At 53.8% G+C, this 21,962-nt stretch overlaps 2 protein-coding genes across 2 annotated transcripts in view; one reads left to right on the top strand and one right to left on the bottom strand.

Annotated features, from left to right (window-relative positions):
• The window catches only part of ATP2C2 (ATPase secretory pathway Ca2+ transporting 2), a 66,459-nt gene extending 47,345 nt beyond the window's left edge, over positions 1 to 19,114 (bottom strand). Inside the window, exon 1 of the mRNA XM_039227321.1 lies at positions 18,916 to 19,114. Coding sequence (XP_039083252.1) covers positions 18,916 to 19,014 — 99 coding nt within the window. The 5' untranslated portion in view covers positions 19,015 to 19,114. The remainder of the gene's footprint in view (positions 1 to 18,915) is intronic.
• On the top strand, positions 19,013 to 19,720 carry LOC120228724 (atherin-like). The gene is made up of 3 exons (XM_039227282.1): positions 19,013 to 19,155; positions 19,208 to 19,421; positions 19,505 to 19,720. Exons 1-3 carry the CDS (start codon positions 19,013 to 19,015, stop codon positions 19,718 to 19,720), a joined length of 573 nt encoding a protein of 190 aa, XP_039083213.1.
• Positions 19,721 to 21,962: the final 2,242 nt, after the last annotated feature.

Below are 21,962 nucleotides of genomic sequence, written 5' to 3'. Positions count from 1 at the left end.
ACTGACTGAGCCACCCAGGCACCCCTGATGCATTACTTTTCGAAGTATAACACACACAGAGAAAGTGTGCATTATCTTTTAAAAAAATTTTTTAATGTTTATTTATATTTGAGAGAGAGAGGGGGTGGGGGAGGGGCAGAGAGGGAGACACAGAATCCGTAGCAGCTCCAGGCTCTGAGCTGTCAGCACAGAGCCCGACGCGGGGCTCGAACCCGTGAACCGTGAGATCATGGCCTGGGCCGAAGTCAGACGCTCAGCTGACTGAGCCCCCCAGGCGCCCCTACCCGTTCTACTCTTAATGGACCTTTGGGTTGTTTCCAGGAGTTGATTGTTACTGACGCATCTATTTTTAAGCAAGTTTATTTTACAGAATTGGAACTCACAAAGCTGACAGAGCAGGGCAACAATGGACACGTCTAGAATCCTGAACCTTGAGCTTCTGGGATTCGTGGTCACGTACGTGCTATACTGTAGAGAAAGCCCCTAATGATGATAAGTGATATCACGGCCTCTTCTGTGTGTCGTCTGCAATAATCCAAGCAAAGGGGGGGAACCCAGCTGAGTTCTGGGTACCAGGCAGACCTGGGTAGAAGTCATATGAAATTCCTGGAGGGCCCGGGAAGACATGAGAGCACAGGAGATCTCTATCAGGAAAATGCTAGGTATTTCTGCAAAGCGATTCCTAGTATTCTGATCCCCCAGGACATGATAAGCATCTTTTCCTTTTCCAGCAGGTTGCTGGGCTCTGGGAAGGAGGAAGGAGGCATCAGCCAACCTCTTCCTTCAGCGGAAATAGGGATGGCAAGTTCCCCTTTTCCCTCTCGCCACCCCCCATCCCCAACGTGATCCCCCAAATGCCTTGTTCCTTAGAAATGCTCTGCCAAGGAGCGCCTGGGGGGCTCAGTCGGTTAAGCGTCGGAGTTCAGCTCAGGTCATGATCTCACAGTTCGTGGGTTCGAGCCCTGCGTCGGACTCTGTGCTGACAGCTCAGAGCCTGGAGCTGCTTCGGATTCTGTGTCTCCCTCTCTCTCTACCCCTCCCCCCCTCACACTCTGTCTCTCTCAAAAAATAAACATGAAAGAAGGGAAGGAAGGAAGGAAGGAAGGAAGGATGGAAGGAAGAAAAAAGAAAGAAAGAAAGAAAGAAAGAAAGAAAGAAAGAAAGAAAGAAAGAAAAGGAAGGAAGGAAGGAAGGAAGGAAGGAAGGAAGGAAGGAAACTCAGAAAGAAACTCTCTCAACCACATCCACTTGCTGGGATCATTCTCACTTGGGTCACGACCCAGGAAACACAGCAGCGATTACATCCTGCAGGCGCCCGTCTGCCGCGAGCTTTCCCTGAGTCCGCCTTTAAGGGAAACGTGCATCACAAAATGGACCGAACTCCTCTTCTGTTCTCCGGGTCTGGTTCCGTCACACCGAGTGAGGTTTGCTTGGGCTTGGGTTTTGCTCACACCACACGAGGACTCCGTCCTGCCCGGTTGGCGGTTCCCGGCCTCGCCCCGTTCCTTCCCGGCCGCGACTACACTCTATTCGCTTTGTACACAGCAGGTGAGTGACTGATAAACACAAATCCGGTCCCCCGGCCCCCCACACACGCCATGCCTGAAACCTGCATCCCAGTCGCTACCGGGATAAAAACCCCGGTCTTCGCTCCGGCCGCAGCAGCCCCACCTCGCCACCCCCAGGCCAGTTCTTAGGCTCGGGAGACGCAACACTGCCTGTTGGGGGAGACCTGGGTCCCCCGAGGACCCCACACCACGCTGTGCTTTCAATCAGGGTTCTCACCCGGGGGGGCTTTGCCTCCGAGAGACTTGGGCAACGTCTGCAGACCTGTTTGGCTGTGATCACCGGGGGGGGAGGGGTGGGGGGGGGCAGAGGTGCTACCGGCACCTGCTGGTGAAGGCCAGACATGCTGCCAAGCGTCCTGCGCGCCTGGGACCCGCAAGCAGTGATGTGGCACAGGCCCTCGGCCGTGCAGAGCGAGGGGAACGCGGCGTCAGACACGACTCCCCCCACCGCGCTGCCCAGCAGCCGGGCCGTCTCCAAGGCAGCACCCGTCCATTCCCACCTTGCGGCCGGTCCGCAGGGAGGGGCCCGTGCCGGGGACTCGGGGGCTGAAGGCTCCATGAGCCTTTCTCAGAGCTCAGGACGCCCATTGAAATGCATGTGCCCTCGGCCCGCTGGACGGACGGACGGACGGATGCCTGCGCTCTGCCACCAGCCTCAGTTTACCCTCATCCTCGTGTTGCCTGGGACATGGCCTAGCTCCACATGCTGGCAAGTCGCCTCGGGCAAGCGACCACAATGGCCTCATCTGCAAAATGGGATGATGAAGCCTGCCTCGGGGTGCTTTTGCAGAACCAGGCCACCCGGGGCGCGTCGAGGGCTTGATGCGGTCCAGACCCACCTGCTTTCGGGGCTGTACCCATCGGAGATATCCGCACTCTCTTCTCTCCTCCGCCACCGCCAAGCTTAGGAAGGAGCGGTCTGCACTCACTGCCCCCACCTTCTCACCTCCTGTCCACTCTCAACCCACTTCTGCAGGGCTTCCCAAGCCCCTCCCTTGTTCCAAGGGGCCCGAAACACCCCCGGCGAGGGCTCAGTCTGTCTCACTGCAAGGTCGTCCATTTCAGAAGGCAGAGCCCTGGGATCTGGGGGCTGAACACGTGCGCCCTGTGCCCCGCCCACGTGGGGGTCAGTTCTGCCCAGGTCGCTCGTGTGTGGCCCGATCGCTCCCTCTGGGACACACACGCACTTCCCATTAGAATCCCAGTGTGTGCCCGTCGTCGCAGGAGTGGAGCATGCTGATGGGGGTCAGGCGCCCTCTGGGGCCCCCCTGGTCCCCGCTTCCTGTCAAGCCTGATGTTGGGGATGCCTCTCCCTTCTCCTTGATTCTCTTTTTAAAATTAAGGCAAAATTCACATAACATAAAACTAACCATCTTTTTTAAATTTTGAGAGAGAGAGAGAGAGAGAGCAGGAGAGGGTCAGAGAGAGAGGGAGACACAGAATCCAAAGCAGGTGCAGGCTCCGAGCTGTCAGCACAGAGCCCATGCAGGGCTCGAACCCAGAAACTGTGAGATCATGACCTGAGCTGAAGTCGGACACTCAACCGATTGAGCCCCTCAGGCGCCCCTAAAACTAACCATCTCAAAATGAACAATTCTGCAGCATTTTGTGTATTTCCCATGTTTTGTGTCCACCGGCTCCAAGACCTTTTCACTCCCCTGAAAGGAGACCCCGTGGCCACTATCAGTGAGTCCCCTCCACTCCCCCAGCCGCCACCCATCTGCTCTCTGTCTCTACAGATTTACCTGTTCTGCATATTTCATATAAACAGGACCATACACTCTGTGATCTCCTGTGGGCCCTTTGTGGCCGCCAAAGTATTGTTTGCCCACAGAAACAGACCCACGCCGCCTGCCAGGCAAGGGACGCCCCGAGCCCTTAAGGAAATGGTCTAGAACGTAAGGACTTAGAGTGTTTTCACTGAGCAAAGATGGCTCGGAGCTGACGTTTAACCTACCGGTGGCTCGCAAAGCACCCGCCAAGGGCAAACAGGACATTTGCCGACAGACGAGTCGGCGGACAAAGTGAGCCGTGACCTGACTGCAGGCTTTCTCTGCCTTCCCGTCCGGCTCAGGGGACTCAGTTCAACCCGAGGGTTTGCTTCCCTGTTCAAAGGCCTCAGACATTTATTTCTTCAACATATTTGTCCAAACCCCCCCCCCACGCCTTGGTTTCCCCCTCTGGAAAGTGAGGGTTATGAGAGCAGAGGCTCGTAAGTTTCCCCAGGGGGTAACGGGAAAGCAGACGCGGAGCCCCGAGCGCAGTGCCCGGCCCTCAGGAAGCGGAAGTGAACAGAAGCAAGGGGAGCTCGCCGACTACGGCATGAGACGCGTGCCTACGAAAACATCACTCTTTATCTGCAATTCAAACGCAGCGAGGTGTCTGTGAATCTGGCAACACTGGGAAGGAACAAACAGAGACACCTGCGGCCCAGGTGGCAATGTCGTGATGCGGACACGTCACGCTATAGAGGAGACAGGTGGGGGTGCGATTCTGGGCAGGGGTGGGGCTCGGGGTCGTGAGCAAAATATCCTCAAAGGAAGTGCAGGAGCGAGTTCCCAGGGCACGGAGAGGGGACCCGCTGGGCTGAAGAACAGGTGGGAAGGTGCTGGGCACAGCAAATGGGCCACTTGGGGAACTCAGAGTGACAGAGCGTGACTTGGAAAGGTTCCAGAGGGAGGGACGGAGCCCAAGAGGAAGTCAGGGGTCCCGTGCTCACAGAGCCTTGACTCTTCGAGAATTTCATTGTAGGGGCACCCAGGTGGCTCAGCTGGTCAAGCGCCCGACCCGATTTCGGCTCGGGACATGATCTCACTGTTCATGGGTTCGAGCCCCACATCGGGCTCTGTGCTGACAGTGCAGAGCCTGCTTGGGATTCTCTATCTCTCCCTGCCCCCTCCTCCCACTAATGCATCTCTGTTTCTAAATAAATAAATAAACTTAAAAAGCAGTGACATTGGAGACGAGGGGCAAAGGACCCCAACTCAATGCAAAGAGCTTTCTTCTTTCCAAGACTTCCGTGGCAGTCTCCCCTAAGGCACGCAACTGTGAACTCTCTAGATATGCCTTAGCCTGGTGGCTCTAAACCCAGCATCACCTGGAACGCATTAGAAAGGCAGATTCTCAGGGCCCGCCCCAGGTCTAATGGATCTGAAGCCCTGGGCGTGAACTCTGAGATCCATGCTTCAGCATGTTCTCCAGGGAACGGTGAGGCACTCCACAGGAGATCCCTGTAAAGATACATGGCCCTGGCCTGTCCCCAGGCCAACTAAGGAGTGGGGCTCGGCCAGTAGGATTCCTAAAACTCCAGGTCATTGTAACATGCAGCCAGGGCAGAGCAGAGAATGCCTGGCTGGGAGATGCGCTCACAGAGCAATCCTATGGGGTCCTGGTCTTAAGGGCCGCCATCTTGGAAAGGAAAGGTGGTGGCCGGTGGGCCAAGCACAGGCTGGGAGTGCTGGGCTGGGGGATCTGTGAGTCAGTCCAAGCAGGGAGGGTTCCTTCTGCTTCCTGGAGGAAGGGTGGGGATGCGACCTGAGACAGCAGGTACCCCCAGGCCCTTCTAGAAGTTGGCAGACAAGGAAAGGAGATGTTCAATGAAGGCGTGGCTGAGAACAGCTAACAGGTCATAATGAGGACAAAACATCACAGTGTAGGAACCGCGGGCAGTGCAGGGATATAGCAGACGGCACCACAAACATCTTGGGATCAGACACCCTGCCCCGCATTGGTCATCCACAATCCCACTGGACCATCTCTGCCGCTGAGGAGGACGCAGCTTTCAGCCCCTCCCACAGATGAAGAGGTGGCCCGCCTGACCGCCTCCTGGACGGCACCACGTCGCTGCTTCCGACAACATGAGAACACATCTCGGCAGGGATTGCGCTGGGCAGAAGGCAGAAAGCTCATAGAGAAACGCCTTCTGGATCCTCCAAGGAAATAGGGGCAGAGGTTGGTGGGTGCAGGGGAGAGGCTGAGCCTGAACGATGCCCCCAAGAGATGTCTGCATCCTGATTCCAGGAGCCTGTGACTGTGCGACCTCGCGTGGCCTGGGGGACTCTATGGGAGGCATTAAGATGAGATCTTGAGCTGGGGAGGTGATGCTGGAGGATCCAGTGGGCCCCACGTGCTCACGGTGTCCTTGTAAGAGGGAGGGGGGATAGGAGTGTGAAGAGGAGGTGCGAGGGGGGGCGAAGGAGTGGCCACGAGACGGGGAATGTGGGCCACCTTCGGGAGCTGGAAAAAGGCAAGGACACAGATTCCTCCCGGAGGCCCCCAAAGGAATGCGGTTCTGCCAACACCTTGATGTTAACCCAGTGAGACTCACGTCAGACTTCTGCCCTCTGGGATCTGAGACAAGGAACGCGTGTTGTTTTAAGCCACCAAGCGTGCAGTCATTTGTTACAACAACCCAAAGAAACGGACACACCACCGGCCGCAGGTCGCGTGAGGAACCCGTTCTCAGTGACAACACTACGCTGCTATTAAAATCAGAGTGTGGGGTGCCTGGGTGGCTTAGTTGGTTAAGCATCCGACTTTCGCTTGGGTCATGATCTCGTGGTTCGTGGGTTCGAGTCCCGCGTCGGGCTCTGTGCTGACAGCCAGCTCAGAGCCTGGAGCCTGTTTCAGTCTGTGACTCCCTCTCTCTCTGACCCTCCCCTGCTCACGCTGTCTCTCTCTCTCTCCTAGAAGTAAATAAAACATGTAAAAAAATTTTTAAAAAATCAGATTGTGAGGACCCCCTGTACGCCTGCACGTTTACAGCTCTGGACAGGCAGCCCCGGAGGGGGGGGGGGTGGCATGGCTGGTCATATCCAGCTTGCGCCCAAGTGCCCTGCATAGTGTTGCATAGAAAAGGTGCTCAAAGATGTTTACGGGAGCAGGGGGGCGGGAAGGAGGGGCAGAAGATGAGCTGTCTGGAAAGGCTGTCTCCCCCCAGGCACCGGGAGCCAAGCCAGGACCGGGACCAGAGGGAGCGTTGTCAAGGATGCGCGTCTGTGCTGCCAGCCAAGGGGACAGCAGTTGGAAGGTCACAGAGCGGGACACTTCCAACCCCCCAGGCTTCCCTCGGAGGTGGCAGAGCAAACGCCCTGTGCCGCGCGTGGCCAGTGCAGCCGCCTGCGCCCCGTGCGGTCTCCGCTCATCACGAGCCCTGTTCCTCCTTCGTCCGGTCCCCAGCCGCTCAGGGGGTGCAAGAAACCAGGCGGGACCTCGGGAAAGCAGCCCCGGTCCTCGCTCTAAACTGACGAATTGCACGAGCAGGTTTGTATACAAGAGCGATGAGGACCATTAGGAAAAAGGGAGCCACGAAAGTACTGGAAGAAAACGTGGACCACATGTTTTTTTTTAAATCTCAGCGAGGAAAGGCCTTTCTGAGCACAAGACCAAGCCAGAGGCCACAAAAGACAAAGCCCGGTAAATTCGCTGCGTAACAATGGGGTTGCCTTCTGTAGAAAGCCCTGCGCGCGAAGTCTGAAGACAGACGTCTTCCGGAAAGGTCTGCGGCCGATCACAATGGCGATGAAACGCTCCCCAAACGAACCAGGAGCTCATGCTCGTGAGGAAGAGACCGCCAGCTCACGTTTTTCAAAAACGGACAAGAGACAGAAACTAAGAGGTCACAGAAAGACAGCGATAAACAGCTTTGAGACGTAAAAAGATAGTCAAGCACACTGAAAACCAGAGTGCGTGTGAAAACGGCCCCTGTGTGCCAGCCTTCTTCACCTGTCTGCAAGGTGGGGCTCAAGAAGTTTGTGGCACGCGGTGCTGGGGCAGAGAGCTTTCGTCCTCAGCCAGTCAGGCAAGCCCTAGAGGAAGGCAATTTGGTAGCATCAAGGTCTAAAACTAACCAGTTCTAGCAATTTCTTTTGCAGACCTATTTACCGCAAGAGAGTATGTCTTTCAAGTCATCCACCGCAGTACTGTTTACAACAGCTAACTATTGGAAACAAACCCCATGTCCGTTAACAGAGGACCGGTTAAGGGGCACCTGGTGTCTCAGTGGGTTGAGCGTCCAACTTTGGCTCAGGTCATGATCTCACAGTTTGTGGGTTTGAGCCCCACATCGGGCTCTGTACTAATGGCTCAGGGCCGGGAGCCTGCTTTGGATTCTGTGTCTCCCTCTCTCTCTCTGCCCCTCCCCTGCTTGTGTTCACACGCTCACACACACTCTCTCTCTTAAACAAACAAACCAGTTAAATTCATCATGGTGCCACCATAACATGAAACACTATGCTGCCATTAAAATCAGATTGTGACAGGCACCCGGGGGGCTCAGGGAGTCAGGGAGTCCGACTTCGGCTCAGGTCATGATCTTGCTCATGCGTCTGAGCCCCGCATTGGGCTCTGTGCTGATGGCTCGGAGCCTGGAGCTTGCTTGGGATTCTGTGTCTTCCTCTCTCTCTCTGCCCTCCCCTATTCACACTTTCTCTCTCTCTCTCTCTCTCAAAAATAAAAACATTAAAAAAATTTTAAAAAAATCAGATTGTGAAAGCTTTCTATTTACCTGTATGGAAACCTATACTGAAGTATGACCTACATGCAGTCGTGTGCACAGAAGTGTGCCCCTGAATGCACTCTTGCAGACGTGCTCACCCATAACCCCATGCTGGTGCTGCAGACAATCTGTTTGGCAACCAGAAGGCTGCCCGGTGCCCCTCTCAGTGCATGGCCCCTTGAAAGGTGAGCAGCATTTGGATTTCTCCCAACGCGGATCTGTTGTTTCAGAACCCCGCATAAATGGGTATCAGTCGTACACATGTGCTCTCGCGTCTGGCTCCTCGTACCCAATGTTACTGCAGCGAGATTCACCTGTGCTTCTCCCCGCACGATACGGATTAAAACAAAAACAGTCATTCAGTCTCTTTAGATGCCCGGCCACATTTCAAGTATTCCGTTGCCCCAGATAGGCCACAGTTCAGCCGGCCGTTTGCACGTGGCTGGGCATTTCGGGTGTGTCTGGTCCGGCCTCTCGCACCTAACACTTCCACGGGCCACCGTGTGCAGGCCTTTTAGCAGGTGTGAGCCCTCGATTCTCCGGGAACATTCCCAGACGTGAGATGCGGGGCCGCAGGCACACACACCTTGAGTTACAGCGGCCACAGGCGGGTTGCCCAGCGGTGGTCCACTAACCCGAGAAGGGAAGAGGGCGCCCGACACTGGGGGTGAGGAGGTAGCCCGTGGAGGACGGAACGGGAACGGGGCTGGCTGTGGGGCGGGGGTGGCTGGAGGACGGAGGCAGCGAGAGCCTCCCGAAGAGTCTCCCTTCTGTTCCTTCCAGAATCTTGAGTCAGTCGCATTAATTGCTGATTCAAAGGGGGAAAAGCGTGCAGACCAAGCCCGAGGGGCGGAGCCCGTGCAGGAGGGGAGGGGGCTTCCTGGCGAAAGGAATGCTCGGGAACCCAAGACCTAGCAGATGCTCAGGAGGGTGGGGAGGACAACCCCCGGGGTGCTCGGAGCAACGGGAGGCTCACTCCCTCCCTCGGAGGAGCACGGCCGGAGCCCTAGGGGGCCTGGCCGGAGACTCTTTAATATTAGGGGGAGACAACCCTAAATCAGCAAACTGGACGGAGGGAACGCTGCCGGGCCCACGACTAACTGATCAGGACCCACTTCCCCCAGCTACCCGCTGTGCAACCCGCACATGCACAGGCCCATGACGTCTCTGAGCTTGTCTCCTCCTCTGTGAGATGGGCATAATCCCCACATACTGGTTTGGATTGCTGACACAGGGGTTCAATTCTGGCCTCGGGGCAACAGCGGTTTTAGATGTGTTTTCCAAGCCCTGAAATTGCACCTAGGCAGAGTTTGTGGGGTGTATGTGTGTGTGTGGGAGAAAGAGAGAAAGACAGAGAGAAAGAGAGAGGGAGGGAGAGGATGGTGGTGGTGTAACCTCAGCAAAACGCTACCGACAGGACAGAGTGAGGTGCATCTTTTGCCACGATTGCCAGTGCACTCAGGGACCGAATGAGAGGATCCCAAGCTAGGTGGTGGCCAAGGTGATGGGGGGGGGATGGGAAGGTGAGGAGACTGGGCACATGTCGGGCAATTATGCAGTAAGTAAACATACGGCACTCTCACTGGTGATGGCAGTTACAAACAGAGAGAGAGATCTGGCACCAACCTTGGGGTATTCATGGGATTGGATGGGATCTAGGAACATACATATGCGTGTGTGTGTGTGTATATATATATATATACACACACACACACACACATATATGTATTTATGGTTAGGGTGTATAGGGATATGTGTGTGTGTGTGTGTGTGTATAGGGTTAGGATATAGAAAGAGTTAGGGTATACAGGATATACATATAAGATTAGGGTATATATATATATGAATATATATAGGGTTAGAGTATGGGGATATAAATATATCTGTGGTTAGGGTATATAGGGACATATATACGTGGTTAGAGTATGGATATATATATATGTGGTTAGGATATATAGGGATATATATACACGGTTAGAGTATGGAGATATATACATATCTATGTGGTTAGCGTATATAGGGATATGTATATAGTATACACAGAGCTATACAAGTAAATGTGGATCTCACGGTGTATATACATACACACACACACACCCCTCCGAGGGCTCAGTAGCCACAACACCCCCCTGGCATGACCACACCTGGCCTCAGATCCTGACTTGTAAATCCCATTCTTCTAAAAAGAGCCGAGAAACGGCTGCTTGCAGGGCTGGGCAGGGAAACTAGCAAATGAGCCTGGAACTTCTTGTGACGCCAGAAAGTCGGGAGGTGCCCTGAGAGCTATGGAGAAGACATGCAGAGGACACGGCTGTCATCACCTTTCAGATGCTCCTGCCGGCAGACCTGGGGCATCAAACTAAAAACGATGGTAACAAATGTTGGCGCACTTCATAAAATAGGAACTCATGAGAATATGAGCGAATGAATGAATGAATGATCATGTAGAGGGGCAGCTCTGCCTCCTACCTGAACACTGAAGAATCAATGAGCAAGGGAAAGAACTAGAAGATCAGCAAGCCTTGTGCGAGTCATCATCGATCTGGGCAGGGACCACCCAGAGGTGCTAAAACCAGAGTGGAAAGGTATGAGAAACAGCCTCAACATGACTCCCCATGAAGTACTTACTAATCACGATGAGGAGGTCAGTAACTTTATGGAAGAGAAACCTGGCTGGAGGGGGTCAGGAGAACACCTGACCCGGGTCCGATTTCCTAGGGCAGCCGCGTGACCCCGGGTAAGCTGCCTCGCTTCCTAAACCTCAGATTTCTGCAGGGATTTTTGTAAGGATTCAAAATAACACGGGGCACCCGAAGATGTTCACTGGGACATTCTTCTAAAAATTAAAAAAAAAAAAAGGCAACCACCTAAATGTCCATCAGTAGGGGGCAGGTGAAATAGAAATGTCTATGCAGCCATTGAAGAACATTCTAGATCTGTGTATACTGCAGGGGCAGGGAGAGGCTGAATGGGGGGCAGACAGTGTGCACCGTGTGATTTTCTGTCTGTGGTTTTAAAGGGACACTTACGTAGCTGCATATAAATAACAATTACTGAGACCAGGGGCCACCCTAAATGCCGTGCATGTACTGAATCATCCCATTCCGCGACAGCTCATAAAATCCCCTTGTACAGAAAACTGAGGAATTTGCTCCAGGTGTCACTGCTGCGAAGTGACAGGAACATTCTGTAGTCGGGAGTCTGGGCTGCGGGCTTCAGAGCGCTCAGCCGCGGCCTGTCGGGAACCGCGTGGCAAGGGGCCAGGAACGCCCAAGCCGACAGTCATCTGATCATTGCAAACCGATTAGATACACACAGTACCTCCCTCCACCCCCCACCGAGGAGGAGCAAAAAAAGTGCCCAGGGGACGCATTTCACCCTGTGCCCCTTGCTTTGTGGCTTATGAAAACAAGATAGTTTAGGAAGAAGAAGGAGGGAAGGAGGGAAGGAGGGAAAGAAAAATACGACTAGCTCTTGGTGCATAAAAGATAGCTGAAAAACAGCAGCTAACGTTAGCCTAATTCAATGGTCCAGGAAGGCGAAACTGTCACTCGTATTTCAGTGCTGGAATTTGGGGGAGGGAGGGACAGAGCGAGGGACAGAGGGGGACAGGGAGAGGACTCCTGACCCTGGAGAATGAGACTACCTGCAGAATCCACCTGGGCCACAGGAGCCTCCCAGATCAGAGGAGGGAGGCCAGCTGGGCTTGGGGAAATCTGTAGTAGCTTGAGTGCAAGTCTCAGCTTGCCACAGCTCGGCCACCTCCTCCAGGAAGTCTCCTGGGTTGCACCCAGTTTGCGGTATCAAGTCCTTACCATGCCCCCTGACACAGGCTGCATCCGGCTCCTGCCTTACATGTGCTTTCCTTCATGGGGCTTATCTTAATTCGTAACTATATACTCACTACTAGAAGTATTTGATAGCTATCTGTCGCCCACCAGACTATAGGCTTCACTCGGCAGGGCCAGTCTTTCGCTCACTCTGGCAAACGGGAGGGTGGCCATCCCGGGAATGGAGACGCCCACTGCAGGGCAGGGGCTCTCGGGCTCGAGTGAGCGTCACAACCACCACCGGGCTCAGAACCACCAGACTCAGACTGCTGGGACCGGACGGCATCTGGAGAGCAGCTGACCTACGGGAAGAATCGACGGGGGTGGGACGGCCAGACGGGTGGTCTGGGCGAGGGCTGAAGAGGGGAGACCAAGCAGCAAGAACTTGCTAGCACGTCATGAAGTCCAACTCGACTTCATGCCCATGACCCCCCCCCGGGGCCAGCCCCGCGGGCGTGCCCAGGGGCGTGTGTGCCTCATGCAACGCCCTGCCATTATCATCTCGAAAATCTTGGTCATTTCCCCCCATTTTCCTTCTGCACTGGGCCCTGCGCACTGTGTCCCCCGTCCTGCCTCCACCACTGAGCACTTCTCTGGGTGCGCAGGGCCGCGCACTTGGCCCAAGTCAGACTACAGGACAGTGAGAGATTCTTCATAAAAATTACTTTGGGGGCGCCTGGGTGGCTCAGTCCATTAAGCGTCCGACTTCATCTCACATCATGATATCTTGGTTCGAGGGTTCGAGCCCCGCGTCGGGCTCTGTGCTGACAGCTCAGAGCCTGGAGCTGCTTCGGGTTCTGTGTTTCCCTCTCTCTCTGCCCCTCCCCTGCTCATGCTCTGTCTCTACCTCAAAAATAAATAAAGAGAAACCACTATCACTTTAAAAAAAAAACTTTTAAAGCTTATTTATTTATTTTGAGAGATAGAAAGAAAGAGACAATGTGAGCAGGGAGGGGCAGAGAGAGGAGGGAGAGGGAATCCCAAGCAGCCTCTGCACTCTCAGTGAGGAGCTGGACATGGGGCTCGAACTCATGAACTGCAAGATCATGACCTGAGCCAAAATCCAGAGCTTATGCTTAACCAACTGAGCCACCCAGGCGCCCCCAAAATTACTGTCACTTTTTGAACTAAGCATTGTAAGGAGAGTTTTAATAAAAATTATCACTTTTTGGACCCGGTGTGTACAAAGAGTTTTAAACCTTCACATTTATTTCATTATTACTTTTAAATTACTACATTCCCTGAAGGCAGGCAAACTCATGAGCAAAGAAGTGTGGTGAATATTTGCCTACATTACCTAATCAAATCTAATCTTCCTCACAGAAAGCCAGGGAAAGGGAACCCAACACTCTCACTGATCCTTACAACAAATGTCCCTACTTTCGGGCAAGGACATTTGAAGGTGGAGAGATTAGGTAAATATGCTTCAACTCACACAAGTAATGGACCCCAGGCTCGAACTCTGGGCTTCCGGTCCCAGTCCGAGCCCTAACCAAGATCTCCCAGTTGACAGGGGTCTCCTGGGCCAGTATTCTTTCCCCCTGCCCACAAGGACCTCCAAGTTCAGTCTTGATGGAGACACACAGAAGAAGGGTCCTGAGGAACACGTAGTACGATCCCGGGGCCCAGGTGTGAAATAACCAGATCTAATGAACACGGTGGCTTGGTTTTAAGGGCTTGAAATCTAAAGAATGATTATGTGTAGTGCCTGCTTTGTTCCAGATGTTTCCCCCAGGGACTTCAGAATTCTGAATCCTGAGCACTTCCTTCCCATCATGTAGCTGAGTCTCAAGGTGGGCCAAACAAGTGCTTGGGTGGGCTCTGTTCCCTACCAGTGGGGAGGTCAATGGGAAGATGGCGGAGCTAGAACACAGCCCATCCATTTTCCACCCTGTGACTTGGGGGGAGGGGGCGGTGAGGTTAACAATATAATACAACTTCAATAGTGTCTGTAACCTCAACAGAAGATGACATGTTTCCCCACTGTGGCCCACGGCCCCTCCCCACCAATGTCCTTCAAGATTCTACAAGGAACATAGCGTCATGAGCTGACTTGCGTCCTTCCCAAAATTCATATGTTGGAGTTCTAGCCCCTGGTGTCTCGCAATGTGACTGCATTTGGAGGGAGGTCCTTCAAAGAAGAGATTAAATTAAAATGGAATCATTAGGATGGACCTTAATCCAATATGACTGGTATCCTAGTAAGAGGAGGATATTTAGACCCATACACACAGAGAGAAGACTACGTAAAGACAGAGCGAAGACAGCCATTTACGAGCCTTCTAGTTCCTTCCCCCGAGGAGCTCTGGAGATTTGGGATCTGCGACCCTTAATAACAAGGCTCATGCCATTGGGATTTGGGGCAGAGTTTCGAGGAGGACATCTTTGGACATAGTCTCAAGCGCCCATGGTTTTCTAAGAACTTTTGAACTTTGACTATGTGTTCCAATGATCACCCTACTTAATAGAGACCTTAGGGGGCCGATCAATGACAAAGCACTGTTATGCGACACTAGAGCCCACGTGTGCATTGGTGACAATAGTCACATGACACCCTGCAGGGATGAAAGTTTCTCAGCGGCTCAGAGAGGAAAAGTGGCCAGAGAACAGTACCATTACACAGCACACAGGGCTGACAAGCCAGCTCAAAAGTACTGAACCATTGAGTGGCATCATCACATTACAAGCAGGGCCTGAATCGAATCCAGTATGCGGACATAGCTACGTACCATGGTTGAGGAGCACTGAGTATGCTACTCAACACAAAGTGAAGGGTATTCTTGCCCCCGACGCCCAACACTCACCTTGCCCTCAAGTGCCTGAGCCAATGCTACAGTTACTGAGGGACAGCCTTGAAAACAGACATTCATAGGTTGCTTGCTGTCCCTGGCGCCTAAGGAAGAGCCTGGCTATCCCGAACTGGCAAACCGATTCTTGACGTAGTTACATGCCACTTGGCACACGTCCATGTAATTGGGCATTCTCAGCAGGAGCATTATCAAAACCAAAATTCAAAAGGAGTCTAAATCAAGACTAGAATTCGAGACTAATGTAAACAGTAAGAAAGAGAGAGAACTGTCGAGCAGACTATGTACCAGGTGTGGCTCTGCTTTTTATGTGACTGATCTTGTGTAAGAAGCTATTCCTGGGGCGCCGGGGGGGCTCAGTCGGTGAAGCATCCGACTTCGGCTCAGGTTATGATCTCACGGTTCGTGGGTTCGAGCCCCGCGTCGGGCTCTGTGCTGGCAGCTCGGAGCCTGGAGCCTGCTTCAGATTCAGTGTCTCCCTCTCTCTGACCCTCCCCTGCTCATGCTGTCTCTGTCTCAGAAAAAAAAGATGTCATCCTCTCTTGTTAGATTTTGAGAAACACTAACGATGTGTGTGTGTGTGTGTGTGTGTGTGTGTGTGTGTGTGAACTCCCTCCTGTGCGCGGTCTTCCTGCAACCCAAGGGTGCTGTCCCCACAAACACAAGTCTGATTGTGTCTGTCTCCTTTATTGCATTCCTAATGAGGCTCATCTGCAAATAAGTGAACGACTCTCACGTCCTGACTTAAAACCCTTCAATGGTTCTCTGTTGTGCTAGCGACACAGCCCAAATTCTTCACGATGGTCCAGAGGCTCTTCGTGGTTCACCTCTGCAACCCCACCCTTCTCACGCCAACGCCTACACCTCGCGCCCCTCCCCCCCCCCGCCCAGAGCCCCCATGGCCTCTGCCCCTCTCCCAGCACAGCCCCCCTGATCTTTGCCACTCAGAGGAATGGAAGCATCCCTCTCACTCCCGGGTATTATACACCCGCCATTATTAAACAGCCCACTGTGCACTGTAGTTTGGTGCCCATCCCTGCCCACCAGGAGAGGGTGCCAGGAGAGCTGGCAGTGTGTGCACCCTCTCTACCCCATCCCTGGAGTGCAGCACCGGCCTGATACACAGTAGGCGCTTCACGCTTCTGGGCCGGATGAATGAGTGGCTACACGGGTGTCCTGGGGCCCAGACTTCCCCCTGGAGAGCCCCAGGAGGAGGAGTCAGTTCACCCATCAGGAAGCCATCACAGGCCGGAGCCAGTGCCAGACTGGGGTGAGCGATGGGAGCCCTGAGGGCCAAAGACAGCTTCCCCGGCGTGGCTCCGAGTCACCCAGGAAGCAGGAATTTCTGGTCCAACATTCTCCTCACCCGACATTCAGGTTAACAGGTTTTGTTCCAGGAGTTAGAGGAAGAGGGTCTCCCCATCCCCTTTCTTGTCACTAAACTGCGAATACGACCAGAGTGCGGCATCGTCCGAGCCACGGGCACTGTGCTCACATTTAGCCTCTGATGCCGCTAACTGGGTCCTCCCCGGCCCCCGTCTCTACCACCTGTCCCCTCCCTGGCCACGCTGCTTTCTTGCTCTACCTCAGACCGCTGGATCTTCGATTAAACATCTCTTGGTTTCTCTGTGAGCTGTGGGGCTCCCCCCATGAACTTCTTTGTTCACAGCTGTATCCTTAGCACCTGGCCCCACCTGTGAGTTCCAATGTCCTCATCTATCTTTCTTAAGTTTATTTATTTTCAGAGACACAGAGACAGTGCAAGTGGAGCAGGGGCAGAGAGAGAGGGAGACGGAGAAGGCCAAGCAGGCTCCACGCTGTCAGCATATGCAGGGCTTGAACCCACGAAACCGCGAGATGGTGACCTGAGCCGAAACCAAGAGTCAGACGCTTAACCCACTGAGCCACCCAGGCGCCCCATCATCTATCTTATGATTATAGTCATAAAACTGACCTCAGTGCAGAGAGACCCGAAAGAAGACACAGCAAGCTCTTAGTAATAATTAGTAGTATAAGTGAGGCCACCTGGCAAAGTGGTGTTCAGAGTTAGGGGGGTTCAGAGGCCGCCTACAAGTGGTCCTCAAAGACAGTTACCATCGTGTGGAAATGATCGCTGTGAGTACACTCTGCTTCTTTTTCAGTTTTTCTTGGCAAAAAAAGGGTTCAAAATCGGGCGAAGGAAACGGGAGAGCAAAGAAGGTTTCAGACTATGAGCCAAGCTGGCAGCAAAGAAGTTGTCTCACCTACCAGCCTCCTCCCTCATCACGCCCTCGTTTACATTTAGTGTAATCTCCTGGGTTTGCACAGGGCGCCTCGGAGACAGGACACTTCGCTTCCCAGCCAGCCTGTGCCACCGGCTGCCAGGGTCGCCAGGCTCCCAGCCCCTCCCCACTGCCATGTTCTCCATTACACAACCCTTCAGGGCGCTGCTGAGAACATCCAGGTCCATAACCAGGTGGGTGAGCCCTCCCCCCCCCCCCCCCCCCCCCCCCCCCCCCCCCCCCCCCCCCCCCCCCCGCACACCTACAGGCAGACTGAAGACCTGCTGCACCCTTGGGGGCCCTCGGAAAAGATTTGGAGGAACGAAGTCCGCTTTGGTGCCGAGGTCACGTTCACCCCCAGCACCTCTATTTGTTACATCATCTTCACCTGGCCGCCAGGCACACCTGGGCAGCCTATAATATCTAATCACAACCAACTACACATCAGGAGTGTCTGAAAAAATACCCAGCTTGATGCCAAAACCAAACCATGGAAAGGAAAAAAACAAAACAAACCAGAAAAAGTAACGTAGAAAAGACAATCATGTTCGCAAGCTAACCTCTAACTCCTTTAGTGGAACTCACTGCATGGCGTGGGGGTAGAGACACAGGTCTCAGCAAAATGACCGAAACCCGTATGTCCAATCCATGCTGAGCCCACAGGTCGCTTCAGAAAGAGCGAGACTGCGTGAGAACTGCTAGTTACACAGGTCTGTGATGTGCCACGCTAGCACCAGAAGGCTCCTGCTTACGCTCATTTATAAAATATTGTTTTTTAAACGCACAAATATTTAAGAATCGTACAACCAAATGGAAACCAACTTGACAATAAACTATTTGTAAAAAAAAAAAAAAAAAAAAAAAAAAAAAAATTGTAAAAAAAAAAAAAAAAAAAAAAAAAAGAAGAAGAAGAATCGTACAACCAAAACGTTTTGACTGTCGTCATTCTTTGGGAGGAAAATTCAATCGCTTAAGTTTTTCTATCTGACCTTTTCCATTAAAAAGTCAATTGATCGGCGAGGCTTCCCCTCCCCAGTCAGAAGGTCACTGCAATGTATTCTCCAGAGCTCGCCCAGGGCACGATTGCAGGAATTGTATTTTTAAGTGACTGATGGTGCCGGAAAGGGGGAAAAAAAAAAAGGTGAACCGACCCCAGGATGCTTTTGCAAGAAACCAGCGCTCTCTGCTCTTCTTTCACGTGGGATGCAAAGCTTACACTCATACAAATGTCCGGAGAAAGTTCCTGGGTCACCCATCCCTGGGCCACCCATCCTCGCTGGCTTCACCAAGCGGAAGGGCTTTTTTGGACAGCTCTGTCACTTCGTCCGCTAGTAAGCCCCCTTCCCCCCCATCTCCCCCCACCCACGCTGTTGGCCTGATGGCCCTGCCGATTTATCCTAGAGGGAGGGCCCCGTGCACGCTGCAAAGTCCACACACAAATCTGAGTGCTTTTCAGGTGCGCTGCAGATGCGGCTAGCGTGGCTCCTCTCTACCCGATTTCCACCATTACTATTACTATTATTGCTAAAACATGTTCGCCAAATGTTTTCGGTTTGTTTTTTACATCGCTTTAATTTTTTTTTTTTTTCCAATTCAAGCCACTTAAAAAAATTCCATATAGCAGCCTGAATGCAGAGACCCAGGAATTTAAATTCTCGGAGTCAGAGAAACCTCGTCGAAGTTCCTAGCTACGTCGTTTGCTGGCTGGGAGCCTCTTAAGCGACCCGTTTAAGCCTCCTCTGCCTCAGTTTCAAATCCACAGAATGGGCTGTCCTGGGGGGACGGAGGGGGGAAGGGAATGGCGCGTGCCCGGCTCGGGGCGGAAGGGCAGAAACTGAAGACGGCCTCGTTCCAGAGCTCGGGGGAGCGCAGCCCGCGGACGCGGACCCGGGGGAGGCTGGGGTGCGGGGGGGTGGGGGCTCCGGTCGGACGGCCCCGGTCGCCCAGACTCACCAAGGTTTCCGACTCGCTCCTCTGCAGAGGCTGGTACAGGGGGCGCGCGCCCCGGAAGGCGAGTTTCTCCAGGAACCGAGAGAAGCGTCTCTCGACCATGGTGAACCGGCGCGGGGCCCCGCCGCCGGCCGTCCCTGCCCGCGTCCCTGGGTCCCCGGCGTGGCGGGCGCTGGCTGCGCGCGCCCAAACCTCCTGGGCCGGGCGCGGGTTACCAGGGAGCCGCCTACCTGCCCGCCGCAGGTGAGGCCCCGCCCCCGGGGCGGAGCTCCGCGCCGGGCCGCCCCTGGAGCAGCTGGCCCCGCCCCGCCCCGCCCCGGGAGCACCTGGCCGCGCCCCGCCCCGGGAGCACCTGGCCCCGCCCCGCCCCGGGAGCACCTGGCCGCGCCCCGCCCCGGGAGCCCGGAGCGGGTGTAGCCGCGGCGCCGGGCCGCGTGGGCCGTGCCCCGGTCTTGCCGGATCCCGAGAGTCACCGGGAGCCCGGGGCGGGGGTGGGCGAGCCAACGCAGGTGGGAAGAGCGGGTCCCCGGACCTCGCCTTGCCCCGGTCGTCGGCTCTGGGGCTGGCGGGGGCGGTTCCCCCGCGGCCGCAGCGCGTCCGTCCCGAGGCGCCGGAGCGGAGCCCCACGCCTGCGCGGCCGTGCGGCTCCGGACCAGCCACGTGGCCCCTGCGAGCCGCGGCGCCCCGTCCGCAAGTGAAGGAGGAGGCGAAGGTCTCGCCTCCGGGAGGGCGCGGGGAGCGCAGCCGGGAAGGGGAGGGGCGCCTGAGGACCCCCGCACGGCCCCTGCGGGTTCTGTGCGCCCTTTGACGATCTCTGTCTGGGCCCTCTGTTCTCATCTGCAGAATGGGCTCCCGCGCTCGCTAATCTGGGACCTCGGACAGGCGTCTTCAATTTCCAGAGCCTCAGTTTACGGGTCTGTAAAATGCCCGCCAGGATCGCACTTCCTTCACAGTGAAAAATGGAGGGAGCGCGTGGTGGCGGTAGCATCCTCGTCCCACGGAAGCTGCTGGAGTCAGGTGGCAACCAGAGTCCGTGACTGAATGTGCAGTGTAGATGGTTCGCCGCCTCCCAGTGGACGTGGCGAAAGTGTAAGGGCTCTGGCTTCCCATGGGCCTGGAATCCATCACAAGACGCACCACTCAGTAGGGAGGTGGCTTCGGGGAAGGCTGTGCCTCTCCTCTCTGCCTCAGTTTCCTCGTCTATAGAATGGGCTTCGTAAATATAAGAACTAGAGAGTGCGATATGTGTGTTCTCCCGTTAAATTGTGCTGCCCTATTTGAGCAAATATAGGCCACCTATCAACTGCTCCCCAAAGGGTGTCTACCTCAGCCCCAGTCAACCTGATGGGCCGCTCTGGTGGCCCTTTTGTTTTTCCTGCCTCTTTTCTCATGACTGAAATAAAAGACATTACCAGCATCACGCTGGTGGCTCCTCCAATTTCAACAAAGGCCTAGGAATTCTAGAAAAAGCAAAATTCTGGTGTGTGAGTCCGATTTGATTCTCAGAATTGTTCCTTCCAAATGCATGGCCTTGGGCAACTTCACCTCTCTCCACCTCAGTTTACTCATCAGCAACATGGGGATGGCGCTACCGACCTGTGAGTCAGGGTCCCAGCAGGAGACGGGTGGCACATTCAAACTGAGTCATTTGGAGAGAGTTTGATAAACAGACTCTCTACAAAGGTGTGAGCAGGGTGGAGAGAAGCCTGAAGGGATCGTGCGGTTGCCCAAGGTTAGCAACAGCAAGAAACTGCTACCATGCAAGCTCTGGAAGGCAAGACAAAGGAGCGATGACCTGGAGAAAGTAGCTGTGTGGAGCTGAGAACTTCCGTAGAGAGAAAGAGAACGGGAGCCACAGATGCAGACCCCCGGGCTGGGAAGCCAAAGGGGAAGGCAGGAGGGTGGAAAGTGGATCTGGGGGAGCAAAGAGGAGATACTTACTGGGAACCAGCCTCACACACCTATTGTACAGATCCGAGCTACTGTTTGCGTTTGTAGAGTGCCTAACAATACTACCTAGTCCCTGACATAGTAGGTCCTCAGGAAATTTTATGATTAATATAAAAGAGAAACATGGGAACTCAGCTTCATTATTTCTGAGGTCCTTTCTAACTGGCATTCTGAGATTTTCAGATAGTGTTGGATCCAGGGAGGAAGAATGGCTTGTTGGCGTAGAATTTCACGCTCTCCCGAGGGTGTCAATCAGCCTCAATCAGCCGTGATTTCTCCAGGCGGGGCAGCCTCCGTGAGCAGGGAGTGAGGTGTTGACCAGATGCCTTTCCCTTTAAGCTCAGCCTCTTGGTTGCCACCACAGTGGCCTCTGTTCAGAGATGCCAAAGCTAGAATTTCTGGATCCAGTTTGTAACACCCAGAGCATTCAGGAAGGAAACTCTGGCTGGAGGGTATTGTGGAACACCGGGACCTTACCGGGATGAAAACAAAAATGAAGTGGACCGCAGAGAAAGCAGTTAAAGCCATGTGACTGGAAGCAGCTGAACGGATACCCTTAGGCTTTAATTTTTGTTTGAGTTGTATTGTGATCAGCCTGCACACATGTCTGATAATTCTCTCAATTTGTTGGGACTTGGTGCCTGGGTTGTATGGAATTTTTTTGTAAATATTTCAGTGGCACCTGAAAAGTTGGTGTATTCTTTGAAAGGGTATTGGGGAGCTGCACTCTTCTTTGCCTATCAGTTCAGTATCTATTCATTCTAATTTTTTAGTGACATTATTCATGTTCTTACTTTTGACTCATTGATCTGACATAGGAAGATCATGAAGAGTTTGAAATTTCCAGTCTACTTGCTTTCCTGTCCATTTGTTTCCTTGTCTGTCTGAATTTCTGCTTTTTGTATTATACTTCCCTGTTGATTAGTGCATATAAGTTACCTGTTCATGATGACTTCTTGTAATTGTTTAATGCCTCCTGTATCTCATTAAAACCTACTCCTTAAACTACGCTTTGTAGAGTTACTATTGCCACTGTTTCTTCTTCAAGGTGTAAGCCTGTGTGATCTAAACTTGGTACCTTATTTTTAGCTGTCTTGTTT

The sequence above is a fragment of the Hyaena hyaena genome, unplaced genomic scaffold (genome assembly GCF_003009895.1).
Source record: "Hyaena hyaena isolate Hyena2069 unplaced genomic scaffold, ASM300989v1 scaffold_1, whole genome shotgun sequence".
In the NCBI taxonomy this organism is placed as follows: domain Eukaryota; kingdom Metazoa; phylum Chordata; class Mammalia; order Carnivora; family Hyaenidae; genus Hyaena; species Hyaena hyaena.
The sequence above is the reverse complement of the archived record's forward strand: the minus strand, read 5'-3'. Positions and strand labels throughout refer to the sequence as shown.